Genomic DNA, 21,879 nt, shown 5'->3' on the forward strand with positions numbered 1-21,879 from the left:
AAACGACTATAATAGTCAAAATATGACCTATAATGATCAATAAAGCCTTAAACGCACGTAAGTTGACCAAAGTAGATGAGAATGAGTCTAAGTAACCTAATAATATATTAAACATTTAAAGGGTTTAGAATACCAATCTAAGTTCACGGGTTAGAGTTGGGAGCAAAAACGACTATAATAGTCAAAATATGACCTACAATGATCAATAAAGCCTTAAACGCGTATAACTTGACCAAAGTAGATGAGAATGAGTCTAACTAACCTAATACTAAGTATATTAAACATTTAAAGGGTTTAGAATACCAATCTAAGTTCACGGGTTAGAGTTGGGAGCAAAAACGACTATAACATTCAAAATATGACCTAAAGCCTTAAACGCGCATAAAACAACTTTTTAGATTATCTAACCGAAGATAACTAATTTTATGATATATATATATTATTTTGTTAGGTTTGCATTTCAATGAGTGGAGATCCTTTCACCGATGAGCAAATTGATGAAATACGAGACAAATGGGCATCATACTTCACCGAACATTGTGTGTAATTAACGCTTCATTGATCTCTTCTTGTGGATGTTTCGTGCTACTAAAATCATATATAATTGCCTTATTATATTTTTGGTGCAATTTTGTAACGTACGAAGTGTAAAAGATATAGTTATTATAGATTTGAAACTATTTAGGTGGTTTATTTTTTTAAACATATATATGATGGTTAACTTATATGTAAAAATCAATGTTTCGGAAAGTTATTGGTGGTTGATGACACTTTTGAACGTTGTATAAATGTGGCGTGAGTACAGGTCTACATTTTTGGGATTGTTGAGTATACGAAATATATATTATTTATTAAAAAAATATATTATTTATTCGCGGCGTATAAACTTCTGCCATTTTACCAAAGTTTGAGGCGTTCAGGTAGAAACGCCGCAATTCAATTCAAATATTTTGAGGCGTTTTTCCCTAATTACGCCGCAAATGAATGATTGATTTGAGGCGTTTTTTAACGCCGCAAATCAATACAATTCATTTGCTGCCACTCTATTTGCTGCTACGCCTAAAACGCCGCAAATCAATATAAAAGTGACGCCTCAAATCAATATTTTTCTACTAGTGTTTCATCTTACATCGAAAGGCTTTCGATAGAAAAGATGCTAAGGCTAGCAAAGTATGATAAACTAAACCTCTGCATTGAATGAGACACAACATTCATATGCAGAAATGGAATCAAGTTTGAGTTCCATGAATGTTTTAAGTATTGGGTGAAAGGCCTATATCTATAAAACATTAAATGCTTGATTTTGGGTTTGAGGCCCACAAATTGGTAAGCATTTGGTTTAAACATTTATCATTTATGAAATTATATTTCATAGTTCATTTAATCTTGGTTTAGTATTAAATGATAAGTCCATGTGATTCAAATCATTCAAATGGGATGTCAAGATGAATTCTTTGACAAAGAAACACCCATAAGTGAACTTGAATATTGAAGTCACAAAGGATCCCTAATCCAGGTCATTGAAAGGTGGACGACCAATGACTAATGAAGATTAGATTGCAAGTAGATTACTTAGTCCTGTTTCTTGAACTAGAGTGACTGGATGTCAGAATCTTTTGCATAGATACTTATTGGATCTTGTATCGGATTGACCATGAGAACGCTTTAAGAGATTAAAGTCATGTCATAGGTAGTTCTCATTAATGGTGATTAGAAACCGTTCCTCAGAACATGAGCGATTATGTCTGCTCGTTTGAGAACTAGTTCGCTTTGATACTAGCTAAACGTCACACCGTAAAAGGAGGCTATAAAAGCAGTTATTGGGCGTACTATGAATCAAAGTGAGTGTTCATAGATTGCAAGAATGGATTGTCCTCCTATCTTTGATAGGATATGGTGTTGTTGTGTAACAAGGCCTCTCGGAGAGTTAGATACTGTAAAATGCATGGCCGTGCTCAGAATGGTTAGGCTTAACCTTCTGCAAAAGTTTGATAGTTGAACTCTGTAATCCGAGAAACACTTTTGGACCTAATAAGGATGGCTTGGATCTTACCTTATGTTCAGTAAGTAACACTAAGTGACAAAGGAATGTGGATGCACACTTGTCTGAATGACAAGCGGGAGATTGAAGGAAATATGTCCTTCACCCAAGGTGCATTAAGTCTAATACCAAGGTTCAGATTTATTGCGAACAATTAATTCAGTGAGATCAAGTGATCGGAACAGCTAGCTGGAGCAATGCTTCCGATCAGTGAGTTCTAATGAATATTAAGCTCACATCTTACTCTTGACTGAACCTACAAGGTCACACCAATGGCATGTAACAGATCACCGGATTAAATGAATCGGAAATTCATTTAATAGCTTTTCGAGAATTAGTTGGAAAACGTATTATACGATACGACCTTGCATCGGAATCGTATATCGTATCGCGAATATTCGTAAGCTAGGCGAAACGAATAAATCGTATCGTACGACGGTGATTCGTCGTATACGAAATGATAAATAATATATCGGAAATATATTAATCGCGGATACGAGGAGGCAACACTGCCAGCCCAACGAGCCAAGGCGCGCAAGCGCGCAAGGCCCACTAGGCGTAGCAGCGAGCCAGCGCGCAAGGCCCATGCCTTGGCTGGGCGTGCGCGCATGTAAGGAGTAGCAGCAGCAGCGCACACAGCGCGGCCCAAGGCCCAGCGCCTGTGTGGTGCGCGCGTATGGGCTTGTTGTCCGGTTCTTGCCCTTGTGGCTTGGCCGGATAGTATTATAACCTAAGGGGTTATAATATTATTCTACACAAGTTTTCCTAACCTAATACACAATTCAGCCACACACATCAAACCCTAAGGAGGAGAGAGAAACCCTAATTCTCTCTTAGCCTCCATGGATGTGTTCTTCCCAAAAGCACAAACTCTTGAATGATTGTCTAAGCTACGATTATCAAGACGGATCTGAACATGTCGGTGAACCAAGTAGAGGAACGACAAGTGGAGTTCTTTGTTCGTGTTCGTTGACATATTATTGTGGAAAACACGCTTCGAATGTAAGTTTGTTTAATCTGTGCTTTATATATGTTTCCTGGCTTTGGGGATTGTTTCCGCACATGTTATTATGTTTAACTGTATTCCCCTACAAAATTAACTATGAAAAATCGGAGGTCTCTTTTAGCAAAGGCGTTTGTTTGTCAAAACAGGAAGAGCTGATTAATCTAGTGAAGATGAAATTGTGAAATTGGTACAGGTGCACGAGAAATATCTTGGTATCCCTACAATCATAGGCCGATCAAAGAAAACAATTTTTGCTGCTCTTAAAGATCGTATATGGAAGAAGCTCCAAGGTTGGAAGGAGAAGCTCTTGTCTAGGGCCGGTAAGGAGGTGTTGATTAAGTCTGTTATACAAGCGATCCCTACCTACCTCATGGGAGTCTACAGATTACCTAGTGGCATCATTGATGAAATTCGTTCTATGACGGCGAGATTTTGGTGGGGAAGTACGGGGCCACAACGTAAGGTTCATTGGCAAAGTTGGGACTCAATGTGCACACCCAAGTGTCTAGGTGGACTTGGCTTCCGAGATATGTCAGTTTTTAATGAAGCTCTACTAGGAAAACAAGCATGGCATTTAGTTTCCTCTCCGGACTCGTTGTTTGGTCGTGTGATGAGGGGTAAGTACTACCCTCATGGAGATTTTTTGAATGCATCATTGGGCTTAAACGGGAGCTACTCTTGGCGTAGCATTTGGGGTTTGAAGGCTCTCCTCAAAGAAGGTTTGATATGGCTTGTGGGTGATGATTCAAAAATAAATATTTTCACTGACCCGTGGCTCACTAATGAATTAGGTAGATTTGTGCAGACTCCCATTTGTGAGGAGATTAACTTGATCAGTGATCTCGTGGACCAAGACTTAAAGGAATGGAATTTTAATTTAATATCTTCCATATTTAATGAGAGAGATGTTTCATGTATTATGGCTATTCCACTAAGTGTAAGAGCACAAAATGATATTTTGACGTGGGCTTACTCAAACGACGGTCTCTACTCAGTAAAGACGACATACATGCTCGGTAAGTCCTGCAATCTAGATAATTTCCATCATACTTGGGTGAATATTTGGAATCTAGACACGACCCCAAAGATCCGCCATTTTCTTTGGAGATTGAGTACGGGTTCATTACCGACCCGTGAATTACTGAAGAGGCGTCATATGACTGACAAGGAGGACTGCCCTTGTTGCTCTAATGTTTCAGAATCGATCAATCATGCCTTCTTTTTCTGTACGGCTGTTTGTGATCTTTGGCGTGAGTGTGGGTGTGAAGAGTTGGTTAGCTTTGTTAGAGGGGAGGATTTTAAAGAGGTGTTTGAAAGATGGCAGAAGGTGGATTCAAAGGTTGTTAAAAGAGGTACAACGTAACCCTCTTGTGGTGGATATGGGGAAGGAGGAATGACGAGGTCTTTAATGATAAGGAGATACCTCACATGCTTGTGAGAGAACGAGTGATGCGTCTGGTTGATGACCATGACAATATATTACATCATGCGCATCTATGGTGCACGCAGCAACTCAACACCGCAAAACTCAAAAGTATGGAAGCCCCCTCCGGATGGGTTTATCAAAGTAAATTGTGATGCTTCTTTGTGTGACCAAGGATGGGTGGGTCTAGGAGCGGTGGCCAGGGACTCTTCGGGTGCAGTTATCTTTGCCGGAACTCGTAGGATGCGGGGTGGTTGGCCCCCGAAAATAGCTGAATGTAAGGCATTATGGTTTGCGGTCAAGCCAGCTCGAAGATACGGGTTGCATAAAGTCATCTTTGAAGCTGATTGTCAACTCGTTATTTGTCGCCTCACCAAGCTAGCTACTTATTTTTCTGAATTGGATACTATTTTCACAAAATCTTGTTTAAAATGGGTGTACAATAAATTATTGTACACCAAGCCCATATTAGGCAATCCCGATTATTTGGCACGTGTGAAGTGTAATTTTTTTTTTTTTTTTTTTTTTTTTTTTTTTTTTTTTAATTGGGGGAAGGCAATCCCGATTTCATTCGTTCTTCTTTCTTCTTCGCTGTTCTCTCTTTTCTCTCTCCTCTCTCCCTCTTCTGCGATTTGTGCTGCGATTTCAGGTGCGATTTCTTCGCGATTTCAACTGCAATTTCTCTCTTCTGCATCTCAACCGCAACTTCTTGCGATTTCTTCTGCAATTTCTTCGCGATTTTGCTACATTTACCTCGACAGTTCATCCAGGTTAGTTTTCTACCTATTTTCTTTGATTTTTCGTATTTTGATAATTAGGTTTAATTATTTTAGTTGTTCTACTTGAATTATTCTTCCAATTATGTCACGTTTTGTTTGTGTTGCTTCGAATTTGTATTTGTGTGTATTGATTTAGGTTTTTCTTCAACGATCGTTTGTTTTTGCTGCGATTTTGTTCCTTTGCACAGATAGCTTCTTTGCTGCGATTTTGTTTCTTTGCTGTGATTTCAATTTTGTGCTTTAATTTCTGTTATATAAATGTTAAAGTTTATAAATCTGTTAATAAGTTAAGGTTATTCACCTAATAGTGAAGAACATTTGAATTCAAAGTTGCAAGCACGTGAATCATTGAATCTGTATCAAAGTTGCAAGGATAATTGAGTTAAAGTTGAGGATTATAGAGTTAAAGTTAGGATTTTAGAGTTAAAGTTGAGGGTTCTAAAGTTAAAGTTTAGGATTCTGTAGTTAAAGTTTAGGGTAATTGAGTTAAAGTTGAGGGTTTAGAGTTAAAGTTGAGGGTTCTAATGTTAAAGTTGAGGGTTCTAATGTTAAAGTTGAGGATTCTGTAGTTAAAGTTTAGGATAATTGACTTAAAGTTTAGGATAATTGAGTTAACTTTAACTGTGAATAACTTAACTTTAATTGGTAATAGTCTAACTTTCACGTTTTTACCTTTCTACAACTAAATTGAGTCTTTCAATCTGTTTTATTTCACTGTTGTACTTTGTTGTGTTAAAGTTATAGTTTTATATAATTAAGTTATGGAAATTGGCATAAAAGTTAAGACAGTTTTCAATCATTTAAGACTTAACTTTTCTATTAATATCTTAACTTTAACAGTTAAATCTATTACTTTTATATTTACAAATTTTTCATCTAATGGGAGTTTAACTTTTGCAGTGATTTTTGACATCATTGAATCATGCCGAGAAGTAAAACTGTTAATGTGAAGGAGATTTTACAAGAAGATGATGACATTCAATATCCAGATTCAGAAAATATTGAATATGATGACGATGATGACGATGTTGTTTATGAAGATGATGAGGATGTTAATACTGATGAGGACCAGGACGAGAACTGGGAACAGGATGAGAACGGGGACGAGGACGAGGACGAGGATGTTAATGCTGGCTTGGTTAAACCGACAGGCAAAGGGAAGAAGAAGCCGGGAGTCATGGTTAAGAGTGAGTTGGTTGAAATAAAAACCAAAGGGAAGAAGGCAAGGATTAAGGCTGAGGTTGATGCTAATGTTCCTGTTGATGCTGAAAATGATGTCCAGATGTGAGTTTTACAATTTGTTTTATTTCTCAATTTGAACTTTTCTGTGTTAAAGTTGTTTTATAAAGTTAAGGACTCTGAAGTTAAAGTTGAGATTTTTGTAGTTAAAGTTAAGAATTTTGTAGTTAAAGTTAAAGTTAAGAATCCTAAAGTTAAAGTTTATGATTTTGAAATTAAAGTTAAGGATTCTAAATTAAAAGTTTAGGATTCTAAAGTTAAAGTTAAGATTTCTAAATTTAAAGTTTAAGGATTCTGAACTTAAAGTTGAGGATTTTGAAGTTAAAGTTAAGGATTTTGAAGTTAAAGTTGAGGATTTTGATGTTAAAGTCAAATCTTACAAACAAGATTTCTAAATATAAAGTTAAGGATTTTGACTTTTTTCTCCTAACTTTACCTGCTAAAAGTCAACTTTTTCCTTTTAAATATTACAGCTGTACTTATGTAGGTTAAAGTTATGGTATTTGTTGTAAATATTAAGAAATTCTTCCATCATCAGAAACATAACTTTTACTGTTAATTACCAAACTTTAACTGCTAAAAGTCTAACTTTTACCTGTTTAACTTTTTTTCAGCTTGGATGGGGGTTGCAGTACTTCAAACTTGACTACCCAGTGTAGACCAACTGCTTTGTTAGCTGTCATAGAAACATTCAATTCAAATCAAATTAAGTCTGTTTCAGAAATTGGATTCGGTTGGTTGTTATCTTTACCTACGCAAACTTCAAAGTTAGATACAACATTATTTCCCTGGTTGATTGATCATTTTGATCCTGTTAGTTGGTTGTTTAAAATTGAAGCTGGAAAGGAATTCATATTTAGTCCATGTGATGTGCATGATGTGTTTCTTCTCCCATTACATTCTGACAATCCTATTGTAGATAGCAGCACTAGGACTAAGGATGTAGGTTTGAAAAATCAGTGGAGAGACTACTTTAAAGTTAAAAAAAATGCAACCATTCCATTGCGTCTGTTGGAGATTAAGATGGGTGAATTAGTGGAAGGTGGAGAAATGTTCAAGCGAATATTTGTGATGTTTGCATTCTCTGTTTTCTTAGCTCCTATAGCTAATAGGACTGCTGATTTGGGTTTAGTTAAAGTTCTTGAGGATGTAGATGAAATAAAGAATCTTGATTGGTGTGGATATGTCCACGAGAGACTTTGTCGGGCTATTAGGAAGCATAAAACTTCAGGCTGCCAGGGTAACGTTGGTGGTTGTTTATGGGTTTTACAAGTTGTCTATTTTCATCGCCTTCAATTTAGAGGCATTGCAGAGAGTTGTAGTCTTCCGTTGATGAAGCATTGGTCTGGTACTAAAATTCATGAAAGGCTTGTTTTGGAAAAGGATTCAGCTTGCTTTGGCAGTGGTTTATTAAATACAGTGATCTACCCTGTTTGTCAAAAGTTGGGTTTTGAAGAAGGTTTTGCCAAGATTTGTGGTAGGCATGATGCTGTGAACGATGATGAGAACCATATACGGTTCGTCATTCCTGATGGGCAATTGTCAAATTCAGCAATTCAATCAATTTCAACTGATGTAAGTTTCTTCTCAACATTTTTATAGTTATTTCTCTTTTATTAAAAATTTTATTCTAGTTTTGAGATTTGATTCTAAAATTAAAGGTAAAGATTCTAAAGTTAAAGTTATGGATTATGTATTTAAAGTTAAGGACTTTGATGTCAAAGTTGAGGATTTTGAAGTTAAAGTTAGGGATTCTAAAGTTAAAGTTAAGGATTATGTATTTAAAGTTAAGGACTTTAATGTTAAAGTTGAGGATTTTGAAGTTAATGTTAAGGATCCTAAAGTTAAAGTTTAGAATTCTAAAATTATTTCAAGGATTCTGAACTTAAAGTTTAGGATATTAAAGTTAAAGTTAAGGATTCTGAACTTGAAAGTTTAGGATTTTAAAGTTAAAGTTAAGGATTCGAAATTTAAAGTTATGGTTTCTGAAGTTAAAGTTTAGGTTTCAGTAGTCTAACTTTTAAGTTCAAAAGTCTAACTTTTAATTCAAAAAGTCTAACTTTTCCCGAATCTTGAAGGAAATGCATGCGGAGTTTTTGAGAATGAAGAGGAACTTGGAAATTGTTTCAAATTTTCATTTGAAACAACTTGAAGCTGTAGCAGCACTGAGGCGACGTTCATCTCCATCGCTGCCGGATGATGATTTGGATCCAAGGTATTATGCCATGATGCAAGAATTGGCTGAGATGGTAGTTTCAGTTCAGTCTATGCCAGGAGGTTTGGAGAACATATATTGTGATGGAAAACCTAATGCTATACCTCAAGATGATAGTCCAAATACAAAGATCCAAGGAGTTCTTGATGAAATTAATGTCAATGAAACTGCTAACAAGACTGCTGTACAGTGTGAAGAACCTCGTATTGTTGATGCTACCACTGATCCAGCTCAGCAGACCAATCAAGGTGCAACTTTACTCTATTTCAGTTTACTATATGTTCAAACTTAGAAATATCTAAAAAAACTTTAACCTTTTCACATTAAATGATAAGGAATCATTTATTCTACTACAGGCGCAACTTTGGAGGTTGATGTACAGCCAAGCTTATCTGAGCAGCTGGTTGTACCTCTTCCAATTGTTGAACCTCTTCCAAGTGTTGAACCTCTTGCAAGTGCTGAAACTGCTCCAAAAGAATTAAAAGTTTACGAGCCTACTGTCGGTTATCATTCCATTATACACTCTTCTTTAGCTGATGGCAAGGCTAAAATTGGAATTCCATGTGGAAAGGTTAACACTGAACCATTCCTTGTCGGACATTTCATGCGTTTCTACAAGAGGAACATGAAACGTTTGCCCGAGTTGTATCAAGAAGTTGCTGATTATTGCCTTCTGGATGATCCTGTCGTAGTGAAGGCAGAGTAAGTCTTTTAATTGTCCTAACTTTAAGTACAAAAGGTTTAACTTTAACTTAATAAATCTTAACTTTTTTTTTTTTAGGGAAACTTTGGTCTGGTTTGATACCGTACATATGATTCAAAGAGAGGATATGTTGTCACTTGCTGAAGATCAAGAGATCTATTTGTCTATTATTGAGTGTTGGGCATTAATGATAAATGCAAATGAAATGCAACATGCCTCACCGCCTTCAAAATTCTGTTTTGGTGTCCGCCAAAGTGTGAGTTTCTTAAATTGTGTAGTAGTTTAGTAAAAGTTAACATATTTTTAGGAAATGTTTGTGTTGTACTAATTTGTTTGTTTTCCCTTGTAGGAAATTTTGGAACTTCTTTGGCAAGATTCAACTAACGAGGCTGCTATGGATCAGCTTCTAATTTGTTGGAAAGAGTGGATTGATATTTACAACAATGGCTTTGACATCACCTGTGTTGATCTGGTCAGTTATTACTTGGCATCACCTCAAAATTAAATTAAGGATTCTAAATTTAAAGTCAAGTTTTATGAAGTTAAAGTTTAGGATCTAATGTTAAAGTTAAGGTTTCTGAAGTTAGAGTTTACCATAATTGAGTTAAAGTTGAGAATTTTAGAGTTAAAGTTGAGGGTTCTAAAATTCTCAACTTTAACTGAATTATCCTTAACTTTAACTTCAGAAACCTTAACTTTAAGTTTAGAATCCTAAAATTCAACTTGTAACATTAAATTTTTCTGAAGTTAAAGTTAAGGATTCTAAATTTAAAGTTAAGGTTTCTGAAGTTAAAGTTTATGATAATTGAGTTAAAGTAGAGGATTTTAGAGTTAAAGTTGAGGATTTTAGAGTTAAAGTTGAGGGTTCTAAAGTTAAAGTTTAGCATTCTGTTGTTAAAGTTTAGACCTGAAATTAAAGTTTTGGAGTCTGAAGTTGTAATTAAGGTATCTGAACTTAAAGTTTAAGATTTTAAAGTTAAAGTTTAGGCATTTGAACTTAAAGTTAAGGTATCCAAAGTTAAAGTTTAGGATTCTGAAGTTAAAGTTTACTTTCACTAGTTTAAGTTTTGTTTTTGTGTATCTATTAACATCACAATATGTTTTGTTTTTGTAGGTTTTTGTTCCTTTTTTTCGAGAACGCCACTTTTTCCTATTTGTGTTGAATTTGAAAACCAAAACGATGCAACACGTGGACAATCTTGTGTATGATGAAGCTCAAATCATTGATTTGGAAAGTTTTTCAACAACTCTGGTAATTACCTCTAGTCAATTTAAGAATGTTGAATTACCGGTTCAACTTTCTTTTTTCTGTTACAAACCAATAAATGTGTTTAATATTGTTTTCAGTGTGATCTCCTGGGTACTTTCCTTGATGATAGAGGCAATAATCATGAAGGTGATATTGGAACGTACCCCATGGAGGAGATTGAGTTTGATTGGAAGACTGCAAAAGGTTCTGACCTTGATTGTGGAATTTATACAATGATTAGTATGTTGACATTTGAAGGAATCAAATGTAGCTGTCCTGATTTGAAAGAGGTTAGAATTTTTTCGAATCATAACTTTTACGTCAAAATTCCTAACTTTTACAGCAATTTGCTTAACTTTTATTAGCCTTATTTATTTTGGAATTTAAAATGATGTTGATAATGTTATTCTTTTTTTTTCAAATAATACAGCCCCGTAAAAGGATTGTTCTGCGTGCCGAAATATGTGCCACACTTGTGTTATCTGACATGAATGACAAACGGGCAGAAGTTCTCAATAAACTTGCTGATTTCAATTCCAAACGAGTAGATGTCTATCCACATGTGGTAACCAGGAGGAAGCAAAAATTGGCAAATGATAGGAAGTTGAAGAAAGAAGCTGCCAAAAAGGAGAAGGAAGTTGAAAAGAAAGCAGAGGAGAATGCCAATGAGAACAAGAAACCAGAGGGTAAAATTGCACAGGAGAATGCCAATGAGAACGAGAAACCAGACGGTAATATGGCAGAGATGAATAACAATGTGGCAGATGTGAATGATAATGCGGCAGAGGGCAACGAACAACCGTTGAAGACTTTTACTTCAAGAAAACGTCTTAAAAGGAATGTAGCAGATGCATCTGTCCCCGAAAATGTAGGACCACCAGAGAAGAAGCAAGCTCCTACCAAACGGACGGCAAAGAAACCTGCAGCATGAAATTTTAATATTAGTTTTAAAGTTCATCAAAACTCTAAGTACAATAATCTTAACTTTTACATTTTCACAAAAATATTTCTCTAGAGTATAATGCCATTTTTGTGTATATATGGCATATAATTTTGGTTTTTGGTGATGTTCAGTAGAACATGGAAACATGTATTTTTAAAGTTGTTGATTCTATGGTTAAAGTTAAGATTATTATTTTTAAAGTTAGTCCTGTTATTGTTATAGTTAAGATCAACTTTAAGAATAATATTGGTTTTTGGTAATGTTCAGTTTCTGTAAAAGTTTAGGATAATTTAGTTAAAGTTGAGGGTTCTTAAGTTAAAGTTTAGGATTCTGTTGTTAAAGTTTAAGCATCTGAAGTTGAAGTTTTGGAGTCTGAAGTTATAATTAAGGTTTCTGAACTTAAAGACTTAGATTTTAAAGTTAAAGTTTAGGCATTTGAAGTTAAAGTTAAGGAATCCAAAGTTAAATTTAGGATTCTGAGTTAAAGTTGAGGATAATTGAGTTAAAGTTGAGGATTATAGAGTTAAAGTTAGGGTTTTAGAGTTAAAGTTGAAGGTTCTAAAATTAAAGTTTAGGATTCTGCTGTTAAAGTTTAGGATAATTAAGTTAAAGTTGAGGATTATAGAGTTAAAGTTAGGGTTTTAGAGTTAAAGTTGAGGGATCTAAAGTTAAAGTTTAGGCTTAAAGTTTAGGATAATTGAGTTAAAGTTGAGGGTTCTAAAGTTAAAGTTTAGGATTCTGAAACATGTATTTAAAGTTGTTGATTCTATGCTTAAAGTTAAGATTATCACCATTAAAGTTAGCCCTGTTATTGAAATAGTTAAGAAAATTTAATATTATTTTATCTAACTTTTATTACAAAAAGGGTAACTTTAAGTACAAAACTCTCAACTTTAAGTATAATATTGGTTTTTGGTATATAACTTCAATTCTTCATTGTACGTTAAGTATCCATGCACTTTGAAACTTTATTTTCAACTGAAATCCGAAAAAAAAATTCACAATTTATCTTAGACACTTGGACACGTATCCAAGTCCGTCCAAGTAACATGGGTTTTGGCGATGTTTAGAAAAAGTTACGTAACATATTAGAAGTTGTTAATTTAATGCTAAAAGTTAAGCAAATATACCTCAACTTTTACTATATCTAGCCTGACTTTTAATATATAAATCCAACTTTTACATTTTTGAACAAAAGACAGATTAAAAGATATATACACTTCAGAGAAATATTATACTTCACTAAATTTTAATGTATATATTCAAACTTTCAATGTAAAGAAACTTTTACTAAGTTCTCAAGTCTAGTAAACTTTAACTTCAGAATGTTAAACTTTAACTTCATAAACCTTAACTTTAACTTTAAGAAAAAATTAAATTCTATTTTTGATATAAAACATTAAAAGAATCAAAATAATCTCAAATTTGGAGTTATTGTTCCAAAGTCTGCTGTTGGAGGCGCTGCAGTTTTTCCCTTCTTCTTTTTGACAAATGGTCCTCGTGGTCTTTTGTTCCTTCCTTTTGTTGTGCAACGTTCAGGATCCAATACCATAGGAGGTTCAGTTGATGTGTTTGTTGCAGGTTCAGAACTTGTTGCTTGTTGTATACTTGTATCACTTGTTGTTGTTGCATGAGTACCTACAAACATTTAACATACTGTATCATAACTTTTACTTATAAAACCCAAACTTTAACATATAAAACCCTAACTTTTACTTATAAAATTGTAACTTTTACATATTTTCCTTTTTAAGAAAATGTGAGTTCCAATCTGTTTTTATTTCACACATTATAGTTTTTTTGGTTTAAAGTTGTAGTTCTGTAGGTTAAAGTTATGAAATTTATTCTAAAGTTAAGACAGACTTTCATCATCTCTAACTTAACTTTAACAAGGAATATCTTAACTTTAACCAAAAAACAATTAACTTTTACCTGCTGGTGCTGAGTTTGTTTCATATGCTGCTGTTGCATTTGTTTCAGGTGCTGCTGTTGCACTTGTTTCAGGTGCTGCTGTTGCACTTGTTTCTGTGGTTGAAGCGTCGTCAGTGTTTGAAAGATTTAATGACGCTAGAAGTTCATCAACCAGAGACACACTAGCGGCATAACCATCCTCCATAAGGGTTCTTGTCTCCTCATTTGATTGGCTTTTCAAGATAAGGTTGTAGTATTTCCTAGCCATGGTTTGGCGCCAAGGTGTGTACTGCACCTCTTCTGGTTTTTCATTTTCTAATTTGTTCCAAACTGATGACTTGGCAGATTTTGTCCACCTCTTTTTGATGTACTGTTCTGGAATCCGGTTAACCGAATGAAGGTGCAATATCCTAATGCAGTGGTAGCATAACCATCCTGAAGCTTCAAAGTTTTTACACGTACATGATACTGTTTGGCTCTCGTGGATGTATGTTACTCTCTGTGCAGACCAAGGTTCTTCATCAATGGACACAGCATAGAACTCAGTATTTTCTGCATTAGTAGTACCATGTTTTAAAGTTAGGAAAATCAATATAAAAGTTAGCCCTGGTGTACTTAAAGTTATGAAACTTAATTTTTCAGGTTACATAACTTTAAAAATAAAAAACCTAGCTTTAACTTCAGAATTCTAAACTTTAACTTCAGATGCCTAAACTTTTTCAAAATCTTAACTTTTAAAACAAAAAACCTAAACTTTTTACTTAAAGTTATGAAAATATGTATAAAAGTTAGCCCTGGTGAATTAAAAGTTAATAAACTTTATATTTCAGTTTATCAACTTTTATTAAAAAAAGGCATAACTTTTACAGTAAAAAGACTAACTTTAAATTCTGATATTTACCTTGTTTCCAAATTAATTTTGCTGTTGTTGCAATTGAATATCCAAATTCCTCCTCAAAGTCTCTGAATAGTGACAACGTGTAAACTTCTGATGCATGTTTCAACAATCCAGATAGTGGTAAAGCCGAGGATGGAACCGATTTACTACAAGAGAATTCAGCTTGCTTTTCTGTACTTCTCCAACGTTGTATTGTACCTTTGAACAATCTATAGAAATCAGTTAAACTGGTTGTTCTGTTTGCTCTGAATCCGATGGCGTGATTAGTGCTTTCACTTCGTTGTGAAGACAAAATCCCAGCTGAAAAGAAGTCTTTGCTTAGCGCAGGGCACCATTTTTCTCTCAAATTGTATACATTTGTAAACCACTCTTCCCCTATCAACTCATATTGTTGCAGCATTGATCTCCAATTGGTTTCAAATTCAACTACTGTGACACACTTATACAAGCAATAGTTGAATGTCTTCTTAAAAGTTGGATCTCGTTTCAATGCCCCAAATCTGGTAATAGCATTCTGATGCAAATGCCATACACATAATCTGTGTCTTGAATCTGGAAAGACCTGCATATACAACTCAATGTTAAAAGTTGAGATTTTTGAAGTTAAAGTTAAGAAAATTGAAATTAAAGTTAAGAATTATAAAGTTAAAGTTAAAGTTAAGGATAAGTATTCTAAATTTAAACTTTAGGATTCTAAAATTAAAGTTAAGATTTCTAAATTTAAGGTTAAGGATTCTGAACTTAAAGTTAAAGATTTGGAAGTTAAAGTTAAGGACTATGAACTTAAAGTTGAGGAATATGAAGTTAAAGTTAAGGGCTCTGAAAAGGATAAATCTTGGATTTTTACCTGATGGATGGCATTGTTCATTGCTGCATCTTGATCTGTAAAGATTGATATTGGACTTTTTCCCCCCATTGACTTTTTGAAAGTTTGTAGAAGCCACACAAACGACTCAATCTTTTCATCTCCTATGAATGCACAACCAAACATGCAATTGTTCCAGTGGTTGTTTATTCCAACTATTGGAGCACAAATTAGGTTATACCTGTTTGTTCTATACGTCGTGTCAAAAACCACTATATCTCCAAAAATTCCATAGTCTTCCATCATCATAGAGTCCCTCCAAAACAAACTCCTCAATTTACCTTTTTCATCCAATCTAAATCTAAAAAAGAAGTTTGGGTCACCTTCAAGCTCTAAATACATTATGTCAGTTACTGCTTGTGCATCACCTCCTTCTATTTGCTTCATTTTTAACCTCGTGCAGTAATTTAGATGGTCTTTCTTCGAGTGTCCCAAATTTTCTTCACCTCCAGCTTCAATTGCCATGTAGTTAAAGGAAGCCGTGGATGACAGACCTGTCAGTTCAGCATAAAAGAATGTAAATAAAATAATAGTTTCGGCAAAATGTTTAACTTTTACTTCTTCAGACCTGACTTTTAGTACAAAAAGGCTAACTTTAACTTTTAAAACTTTAATTGTCAATAACTTAACTTTAACACCTTATAGTTAATTTTCTTTGTTAAAGTTGTTGTTATTTAGGTTAAAGTTAAGGAAATCGTTGTCAAAGTCAAAAACAGTCTTCATTCTACTCTTACCTAACTTTTACTTTAAAAAGCTTAACTTTAACTTCTAAAACTTTAATTGTCATTAACTTAACTTTAACACCTTATAGTTAATTTTTGTGTTAAAGTTGTGGTTATGTAGGTTAAAGTTAAGGAAATTGTTGTCAAAGTTAAAGACAGTTCTCATTCTATTCTAACTTAACTTTTACTTTAAAAAGCTTAACTTTAACTGAGATGAGTGTGACTTTTATATTTCCAACTTTTTTCATCTTAGAAGGTGATTGCAGTAACAAAAGGATGAGTATCAAAACAATAACTTTTACACAGAACATAAAAGTTTAACTATCAAAATGTAACTATTACCAGATTTTTGCATAGTTTCAATTGCCTCCCTCTTCTCTTCCGTTATTTGCCTTTCAGATCTATGCAAGTAGTGCCATTGACTTCTAGTTAAATCATGGTTGTGCATTATCACATGATTAACAACCTCATATCTGCCTTCAGAACTCATTTTCACTCTCAAGCAAGCCCTACATTGAGTTCTCGTGATCGAAACTTGCCTTGGTTTTCTCTCTTTTTTGGGCACCACAGGAACAACTGTTTGCACTTTTTTCTTTTTGTTCTTTCCATTGTTTGTTACTCCTGCTGCTGAACAATCATATGTCTTTTCAAGCACGATTCTTGTCCCAACTTTGAATCTCGTGTTTCCTTTCCTTATGGAAAACCCAACCTCACTAGCATGTTTTTCGTAGAAACTTAGAAGTTCCTCCACTGTTTCAGCAGTGTATCCCATCAGTGTTCCAACAATATCTTGATCCGGTTCTGTTATTGCAATTACCAAAAATCAGCAATTTTTTTTATTATTAAACCTTAACTTTTACGCATAATACTATAACTTTTATTAAAACAAGGCCAACATTTACTAAAACAAGTTTTACTTCTATGCATAGAACTTTAACTTTTAAACAAGGCTAACTTTTATGCATCAAACTATAACTTTTATGCATAAAACCATGTAAATTCTTTATTAAAATCTAAGCAAATATTTTAAACTTTACATTTCAATACTTAACTTTTACTCTAAAAACCTCAACTTTAACTTTGATATCTGTAACTTTTTCAAACACCTATTTTTCAGCCAAACCAACACATTTACATAACTTTTACAGGAATATCTCTAACTTTTTCATTCATAACTATAACTTTAACTTTGAACGTATAAACTATAACTTTTATGCATAACTATAACTTTACATTTTACTTACTTAACTTTTACTCTGAATACCTAAACTTTAACTTTGATATCTGTAAGTTTTTCAAACACCAATACTTCAGCCAAACCAACACATTTACGGATTTACCTAACTTTAACAGGAATATCCCTAACTTTTACATTTATAACCATAACTTTAACTTCAAACATATAATTAATTATTCATACCTTCAGAATCAGAAACAATATGTTGTACTTCAGCTTCCATTGCCTCCTCTTCTTCACGTTCCTGTGCCAAAGCATTGTTTTCGATGCAATTGTTGAGAACGTCCTCCATTGTTGCATCTTGAATATCTGGTTCAACAGGAACTTGAATTCTTTGAGTGGATTGAATCACACTCCTAATTAGGTTTTCCATTTTTTTTTCTTCTTCCTTTTGTTGAGTGGATTGCGTTCTTCTTCCTTCTCTTCAATTTGGATTTCAATGTCCTTCTTCCTTCTTCCTTCTTCCTTCTCGTTTTCGATCGTTTTTGTTGTTTCTCTCTCCTATTTCGATCGATTTCGATTGAGTTCTTCTTCCTTCCTTCTTCCTTCTTCCTTCTTCCTTCTTCCTTCTTCCTTCCTTCCTTCTCGATTTCGATTTTTCTGCGATTTTTTTTGTGAGCGTTTTCTCTCTCCTCTTTCTTTCTTTGCGTGATTATTTCTTTCTTTCTTTTTTCTGCGCGTTTTGTTTACTCCGTTCACACGTGTGACAACTTGGTGCACATTAATATTAATGTGCACCTGTTGCACACAAGACCTTTTGTACTATTTTAGATGATGTTTTATTTCTTAGTTCTTCTTTCGAGTTCTTCTCTTGGTCTCATGTCAAAAGGGATGGGAATTCTGTTGCCCACCATCTAGCTAGATTAGTGTCGTTCGGTGTAGAACAAGTGTGGGAGAATCATTGTCCTTCCGAAGTCTCACTATATGTACTCATGGACAATTTGTCAATTGATTAATATATACACTAATCTTTCCCCTCAAAAAAAAAACGGTTTTTTCATGAAATGCCCCCGAGGTTTGCAAAAACGCACCAAATACCCTCGCGTCTTTTGAATCACATAATATACCCCTATTTTTTCCCAAGTTTGCACCAAATACCCCTAAACCGACCTTCCGTTAGTCCTCCGTTAAGTCGTGTTTATAATTCACAGAATACCCCTATTTATAAATTTATTGCACAATATACACCTATTTTGAAACTAAGTTGCACCAAATACGCAAAATGCTTTTAAACTGCAGAATTTAATTTCCACAAAGCGTTCACCTAATTAATCAAATTAATCAACCAAAAAGTTAAACCTAAAACATGAAATAGAAGTAATAATCAAAGAAAATTGAAATGCTCAAACAACAAATCCAATAAGAAATTGATTGAATTGAACTTGATGCAACTGTTCGAGGAACTTGATAGGCAACTGGTTGATTCATTGTGGAACACTTGTTACAACAAGCCTTCTTTGCTTAGGGAGAAATGTCTTCTTGTACTTGCCAAGATTTACCTCCACCTGATGTTGCCAGCAAACACTTTGAACCTCCTCTTCGAGCTTGGGCTGCGAAACGTGAACCTAAGAAACCTTCTGAGCGAAAAGAAATGCATAAACAAATGCATACTAGTCATACACATTCTTGCAGCAGGTGCGGCACTGCAACACACAAAAAAGTACCATTAGCACCAACCTCAAGCATCTACTGAAAGCCTCACAGCAGGTTCTATCTTGTACAAAATTTTCACGAAGGTATTATTCTGATATAAACAAATATTCTCTTGCAACATAAGAGAAATCAAGCTCAAAGAATCATCAAAATTAGTCTCAATAATTCGGTAGTTCCATATTGGTTCAATTTTATTGAACTTAACAATATCCACCCACTATTCTTTAAACTTTGCATACAGATCAGTTATAAAGTCAGTCCGATCAACATATTTTCTCATACACATGTAATTAACAACCCAACTTTTAGCCTTATCAAACATGTGTTGTGAAACCAAGTAGCTAACTCTACTATTTCATCTTCAGGAATATAGCAAAGGTTCAAGAGTGCTCATATACATCCATGAACCTACAGCTATTACCTGTTCATTTGGGGGAGAAAAAGTAGCCTTGGGTGTAGCTAGAGCAGTGTATAATGGAAATTGCACTCCCCCAGTCATCTACTGAGCTACAGAATCACAAGTCACCGTAAGAAGTGCAATTTTTCATGAACAAAACTAATTCAACCCTTGTTCACAGAAATGAGAATACCGAAACTCCAAATTTGGAACCATAGTTGAAAACCCAAAAACAATTCTCTCACTCTCCTCAAATAACGTTCCTTAAATACATTAATTCAATGAAAATTGATGAATTTTCAACCACCTAAACAATGAGACGAACTTGAAGCAATTTACTCTAATAGTCTATCACTTCCACCGACAACAACAACAACCAGAAAATTGACAGCAACAACAACAATGGCAAGAAAAAACAACAACAATCAACACTGAAATCAATAAATAGCAGCAAATGGATTATGTTTTGATTCGAAAAAAACAATAAATTTACTCTAATAGTCCATCAATTCCCAACAACAACAACCAGAAAATTGAAAACAATAACAACAAAAACCAACAACAATGACGGCAACAACATTCAACACAAATCAATAAATGCAATTCCAATCTAGTCAAGGAGAGAAGGAGAGAGTGGAACCTCACGACGGGCAAATTCGACAGCGGCGAATAAGGACGTCGGAAAGGGGAAGGAGAGGATCGACTTTCGTCGGCGGTCAGAGAGCAGGAGTCGGACGCCGCCGGCGACCAGAGAGCAGGAGGAAGAACATCGGAGAGGAGAGAGAAAGAAAAAGAGGAAGAAGTTGAGATTTTTTTTTTTTTTTTGGAATTTATGTCGAAAAATACGTATTAAGGGTAAAATAGTAAAACACGACTAACGGCAGACTAACGCCGTTAACTCAAAGGTGCATCTCATGAACAGTACGCAAAAATATGGGTATATTATGTGATTCAAAAGACGCGAGGGTATTTGGTGTTTTTTTGCAAACCTCGGGGGCATTTCATGAAAAAACCGAAAAAAAAAATCACTATTTCACTTCAATTTAGTTCAGTTTTATTTATCTCAGTTCAATTAGTTCTAAAGAAAACAGGTAAGTTTGACAACGGCGGAACGCAAACACAATCCATAAAACTTAAATCCAAAACAACGCAAACAAATAAAAATCCCAAAAGCCAAAAATCTCTCTCTTACATCACATCAATGGCAGCTAGTACAACATCCCTTCCTTCAACTCTCACCCTTCCCCTCTTCATCTTAATTCTCCTACTCTTCAACTACACATCTTCAGGTTCTTCAATGGCTATTGGGTCATCCAGAAATTTACAGGCAGCTTCAGTTCACAAGCAAACGGACAATACCCAGAAAAATCAGATCCCAAATTGCAGCGAAATCGTGGCAAAATCTCATTGTAGTTCCAATCCTAAATGCCGATGGTGTCGCAGCGATGTCCTTGATTCTACATGTAGTACTACGTCTGATGCTTGGCGGTTCCCTTCTCAGATCTTCATTTGCGATTGAATCCATTGATCGTTACACGTTTTCTCTCTCTTTGACCTCAGTTGACTCATGAATTCAATGTTCTTGGGGCTAAGGGGTTAGTGTTGGGGTGTTGTTTTGTTTCTGGATTTCAAAGTTAACGCTAATTGGTTTGTTCTTAGGTGGATGTCCACTAGTTTAGTTAGTTGGTAAGATCGAATTCAGCCTACATTATTTCTAATGTGTACACCAAAATAGATTGTTTTGTTTGATGTGCAATGCTGAATTTTCTGAAGTTGTAACAAATATTTATAAGTTTTCTGGGCAATTTGATGTAAAGATTTGTAATGGATTTGCATATTTTGTTGGTTGTATTAATGGATGAAGAAGTTTAAATTATTTATAATTTGTTGAGAAATTACTCCGTAACAATTTGGCGGGGTTGTGCCATTTCTGATTTTGTAGTACTAATTAAGGATGATGTAAACATGAGTAATTGACTATTGCACTAAATAACAGTGACATTTTTTCAACCAAAGTTGATAATCTGCTTCAGTGAATGTTGAGTGTTATAAGTGATGAAGCTGCAACTATTGAATAAAACCAGTGGTTGGCAACGCAATCTCGTTAATTGATAAGCAATGCAAATAACGAAAAGTAGAAACGAAGTATAATCAAAGGAAGCAGACCTTGTTTGTCCCATAGACAAAGACCAACTAGTATTTCAACAATCACTTATCGTTGAGCTTGAAGCTCTTCTGCTAGCTCTAGCTCCTGCATTTCCGCCACAGTACCATGTCTCCCGCCTTGGAAATTGGAATCCTAGTCTTAACAATGTTCTTGACAAAGCTAAACCACCTTCCCTATAACACTATTGATTACCATTACAACTCCTTGAATTTACATTTACTAAATGTCTAAATGTACAACCGATGTTAAAGAGTGTTTTATCTTTATTCCTTTTAATTCCCTCATATCTCTTCTGACTTCTGATTACCAATTACAACTTCAAACAAGTATTACAATGGGTGACTACTACTTGACGATTCTTCATTATGTCCTTGAAAAACTCTTTTATCGGTTGTCTACAGCCTTAAACGCCGTATATTTCCACTACTTTC

General features: G+C 34.6%; 2 protein-coding genes across 2 annotated transcripts; one reads left to right on the forward strand and one right to left on the reverse strand.

Annotated features, from left to right (window-relative positions):
- The first annotated feature begins 4,863 nt into the window (after nt 1-4,863).
- On the forward strand, nt 4,864-11,586 carry LOC110798567 (uncharacterized). Its single transcript, XM_056829726.1, has 7 exons — nt 4,864-5,240; nt 6,150-6,533; nt 7,103-8,063; nt 9,756-9,878; nt 10,521-10,658; nt 10,754-10,945; nt 11,086-11,586. Exons 2-7 carry the CDS (start codon nt 6,172-6,174, stop codon nt 11,584-11,586), a joined length of 2,277 nt encoding a protein of 758 aa, XP_056685704.1. The 5' UTR covers nt 4,864-5,240; nt 6,150-6,171.
- A 1,227-nt stretch (nt 11,587-12,813) lies between these two features.
- On the reverse strand, nt 12,814-16,523 carry LOC130461420 (protein FAR1-RELATED SEQUENCE 5-like). The gene is made up of 5 exons (XM_056829517.1): nt 16,337-16,523; nt 15,255-15,766; nt 14,411-14,969; nt 13,531-14,061; nt 12,814-13,236 (listed from the first exon to the last, which is right to left on the reverse strand). The coding sequence occupies exons 1-5, from the start codon at nt 16,482-16,484 to the stop codon at nt 13,007-13,009; spliced, it is 1,980 nt and encodes a 659-aa protein (XP_056685495.1). The 5' UTR covers nt 16,485-16,523; the 3' UTR covers nt 12,814-13,006.
- Nucleotides 16,524-21,879: the final 5,356 nt, after the last annotated feature.

Source organism: Spinacia oleracea, chromosome 5, assembly GCF_020520425.1.
Source record: "Spinacia oleracea cultivar Varoflay chromosome 5, BTI_SOV_V1, whole genome shotgun sequence".
Classification (NCBI taxonomy): domain Eukaryota; kingdom Viridiplantae; phylum Streptophyta; class Magnoliopsida; order Caryophyllales; family Amaranthaceae; genus Spinacia; species Spinacia oleracea.